Source organism: Sciurus vulgaris (genome assembly GCF_902686455.1).
Source record: "Sciurus vulgaris genome assembly, chromosome: 9".
NCBI classification, from domain to species: Eukaryota; Metazoa; Chordata; class Mammalia; order Rodentia; family Sciuridae; genus Sciurus; species Sciurus vulgaris.
This window is the reverse complement of record NC_136469.1, coordinates 80,930,927-80,935,025: the sequence shown is the minus strand read 5'-3', so window position 1 is coordinate 80,935,025 and position 4,099 is coordinate 80,930,927. Positions and strand designations below refer to the sequence as shown.

The window sequence follows — 4,099 nt, the reverse complement described above, 5'->3', positions numbered from 1 at the left end:
CACTGTTTGGGGCATAGATGTTTATGATTGTTATGTCTTGCTGATTTATGCTTCCCTTAAGCAGTATGAAATGTCCTTCTTTATCCCTTCTGACTAACTTTGGCTTGAAGTCCACATTATCTGAAATGAGGATGGATACCCAGCTTTTTGCTGAGTCTGTGTGCATGGTATGTTTTTTCCCATCCTTTCACCTTTAGTCTGTGGGTATCTCTTTCTATGAGATTAGTCTCTTCCAGGCACCATATTGTTGGATCTTTCTTTTGAATCCAATCTGCCAGTCTATGTCTTTTGATTGATGAATTCAGGCCATTAACATTCAGGGTTATTATTGAGATATGATTTGTATTCCCGGTCATTTGGTTCATTTATTTTATTTTATTTATTTATTTATTTTTTGACATGACTTGCTTCCTCCTTTATTTGACAATTCCTTTAGGATAATTCCTCCCTTTGCTGATTTGCTTCTTTGTTTTTCATCTCTTCCTCATGGAATATTTTGCTGAGAATGTTCTGTAATGCTGGCTTTCTTTTTGTAAATTCTTTTAGCTTTTGTTTATCATGGAAGGATTTTATTTCATTGTCAAATTTGAAGGTAAGTTTTGCTGGGTACAAGATTCTTGGTTGGCATCCATTTTCTTTCAGGGCTTGAAAAATGTTGTTCCAGGCCCTTCTAGCTTTTAGGGTCTGGATTGAAAAATCTGCTGATATCCGTATTGGTTTCCCCCTGAATGTAATTTGATTCTTTTCTCTCACAGCCTTTAAAATTCTGTCTTTATTTTGTATGTTAGGTATTTTCATAATAATGTGCCTTGGTGTGGGTCTATTGTAATTTTGTATATTTGGAGTCCTATAAGTCTCTTGAACTTGATTTTCCATTTCATTCTTCAGATTTGGGAAATTTTCTGATATTATTTCATTGAATAAATTGTTCATTCCTTTGGCTTGTTTCTCTAGGCCTTCCTCAATCCCAATAATTCTTAAATTTGGCCTTTTCATGATATCCCATTGTTGTTGGAGATTCTGTTCATGATTTCTTACCATCTTCTCTGTTTGGTCAACTTTGTTTTCAAGGTTAAATATTTTGTCTTCCATATCTGAAGTTCTGTCTTCCAGGTGTTCTATCCTATTGGTTATGCTTTCTATGGAGTTCTTTTTTTTTTCCCATACAAAATATGCTTTATTGGACAATTTAATAAGTATAGTCTATCCTAATTTCACAAACAAGTATGAGACCCATCACAAATACAGCATATCAGACTCTTCACAAGGTTACACGAGTGTGGGCAAAGTGCAATAACCACAAGTGCAAGCTTTCTCTCCAGGTCCTGCTGTTGCTTAAATGATTGCAACCAGTGTACAATGCTTTGTCACTACACATTGCTAGAAAAAATGGAAAGAGTTGACAGAGTGCTGAGCCTTGGCCTGCTTGCACACAAAATTTCCCAGGAGTGCAGCAGGAATTCAGGAAGCATTGCTCAGCTTTTCCACTGGCACTGTGTGAATGGTGCCCCCAGTGTGTTGAGGCCTGTGCCTGCAGAGCTGTGTAGGTGGGACTTTGAGACTGCAGTAGCAGGAGCTGTGACTCCACTGGAAGTGCTGCCTTCAGGAGAAACTCAGGTAGCCCTGTGCCTTTAGGTGACTGGAGGTGTCCATCTAAATTACAGTCAGACACAGATTCCCTCAAAATGTTAATTGGAAACAGATTGACCATGCAATAGGCAGATGCCTGCCCCAGTAAACTTCAGGCATATCCACTGTGAGCACAGAGAGTTTAGGGCTGGGGAAGATTTTTAAAGGGAAAAGTAGAAAGAATGACAACAGATATTTCCAAACAACATGTCTTTGCAACAATGGTCAATAAGAAGGGATATGCCAGTCCAAAGTTAGACAGACAGTTGCTGGGCAGACATCCCTGTAGAAGTCTTTTCTTAGAAGGCTGAATTCTGGCAGAATCTTGTGATTTCTTGCAGGCAATCCTGGTTGAGATGGTTTCCTTCATAATGCCCTTGATTTTGGTTTTGGTTTTGGGTTTTTGGTGTTTTTTGTTTTTTGTTTTAGTTTTAGTTTTTGGTTTATTTGTTTTTATTTCTTTTTTATTTATTTACTTTTTTTTTTTTTTTTTAAGGGCTTCCACACCATCAAATCCATTTTGACACCAATGACATTGACAAATTTCAGAGTCCACATTGTCCTGGCACATGATGCTGTGGCCGAAGATGCTGTCCTGGTCAATAGAGGAGGACAGCAGCCTGTGTATCCCTCCATACAAAGGCATCTTGGAGGATCTTCCCGCAAGGGGAGACAATGTCTGAGTCAGGGCTGTGCAGGAAGCATCTATCTGAAGCACACACTGGTTTCACTTTGGCCAGTGCTGCCTCTGCTGATTGGTCTGGTACCACCTGCATAAGACCACCTTTCTCCAGGGCACTGGATGATGCACAGTCATGCATATACCACTGGTGGGTAGAGCTGGCCCAGCAGAAGATGCTGACAATTCAGGAATATGTGTGTGCATGTATGTGTGTGCGCGTGCGTGTGTGTGTTAGTGGAGGGTGGGGTTGTACAAAGAATTTGAAGGTACTTTTGTTATTTTTTATTTAATTGGGTTTTTTTTCTTTGCTTTTTTCATGGAGGCTTCCTAAAGTGATCAATTCATGTACATGTTCCAGAGAGTTCTTTTCCCTGAACCAGTGGATGATAATAGAATGATATCACACTATAGCTCTCTAAAAACTGATTCCATGTCCTCCAGTTAAAATATTAGCCCAGTCAGTGACCTCTGCAAACCCCTCTTCCCACAGCTGCTGGGTTGGGCTGCTCTGGAGCACTTTGCTGTCCATCTTGACCAAGAGGCTCTTGCAGAGAACTGACCACCATTTGTGTGGGAGATGTACACTGCCCCTGAGAGCTCAGGGCCTCTCCATTGCCTTCACAACCTGCTTCCTGCTGTTGGAGGAGGGAGGGCCCCTGATGCTCTAAGACCCCCTGCTTCTGGAGCACTAGAAATGGGTCCTGAAATAGGAGCATCTTTTGGTAATACTGGGGCTGTGGCAGCTGGTGAAGATAATATCCCCAGTCGTTCTCCTGCTTTCCTTCATCCAGCCAATACTGACAGGGGAGCTCCTGCTCCTCCTGCTGCTGCATCTTTCCCTGCTCACTGTCAACATAGGGCCAACACAAGGGACTGCTATGCTGGCTTTCCTCTGTTGAGAAAGTGGCCCTCTCAAAACTCTGCAGCGACAATGTAGGATGGCTATACATGACGGGTCTGAAGCTGGGAGAAGATCCTCTCCCTGTATCCCACTGACACTCCAAACCCAAACTGGATTTAATTGCACTGCCTGCAACCACAGAGTCATATGACCCATTCTCTTTGTTAGCAAGTCCCTGTGTCTCCATAGAAAAGTAGCCAGCTCTTCCCAGTGGAGCCTCCTGGGGGCAAGAGGGCTGTGCAGTGGCACTGATGAGAGATTGCATCTGGGCAACCTGGGTGCCCACAACAGGATGAGCTTGGACAGGGGATTCCTGTTGTCTCCTGGTGACAAACATTTTCTGTTTTTCTCTAGGTTGTAGTCTGGCTCTTTTATTTTGGAAAAAATTATTTATCACAGAGATGTAGCAATGCATTTGGTTGGCCAGCTCCTCCCTGGTTGCAAACTCTGGGTAGGGATTCTGTTCAAATGATTGATTAAGTATCTCCAAATCATGTTTTGTAATTCCGTGCCGAGGTTTTCCTTTTCCTCTTTCATGTTTTCTTCCTCCTTCTTCCTTAGGACTATCTTCCACTGAAGGTGCTTTGGAAGCCATGTTGATCCTCTGCTCCTCAGTCATCCTCCTCTATGGAGTTCTTAATTCGGTTATTGTTTACTTCATTTCAAGGATTTCAGTTTGGTTTTTTTTCAATATCTCTAACTCTTTATCGAAATGATCTTTTGCTTCCTGTATTTGCTCTTTTAACTGTCGATTGGTGCGATCATTTAGTGCCTGCATTTGCTCTTTCATCTCATCATTCAATGCCTGCATTTGCTGTTTCATCTCATCATTTGCTTCCCTGATCATTTTAATTATGTACATTCTGAACTCCTTTTCTGTCATTTCT

The 4,099-nt window shown here is 41.7% G+C and overlaps 1 protein-coding gene across 1 annotated transcript; it reads right to left on the bottom strand.

The window, feature by feature from the left end:
* Window positions 1–2,769: 2,769 nt before the first annotated feature.
* On the bottom strand, window positions 2,770–3,807 carry LOC306669815 (cytoplasmic polyadenylated homeobox-like protein 2; the record flags this gene model as incomplete). The annotated part of the gene is made up of 1 exon (XM_079153968.1): window positions 2,770–3,807. The coding sequence occupies one exon, from the start codon at window positions 3,805–3,807 to the stop codon at window positions 2,770–2,772; it is 1,038 nt and encodes a 345-aa protein (XP_079010094.1).
* Window positions 3,808–4,099: the final 292 nt, after the last annotated feature.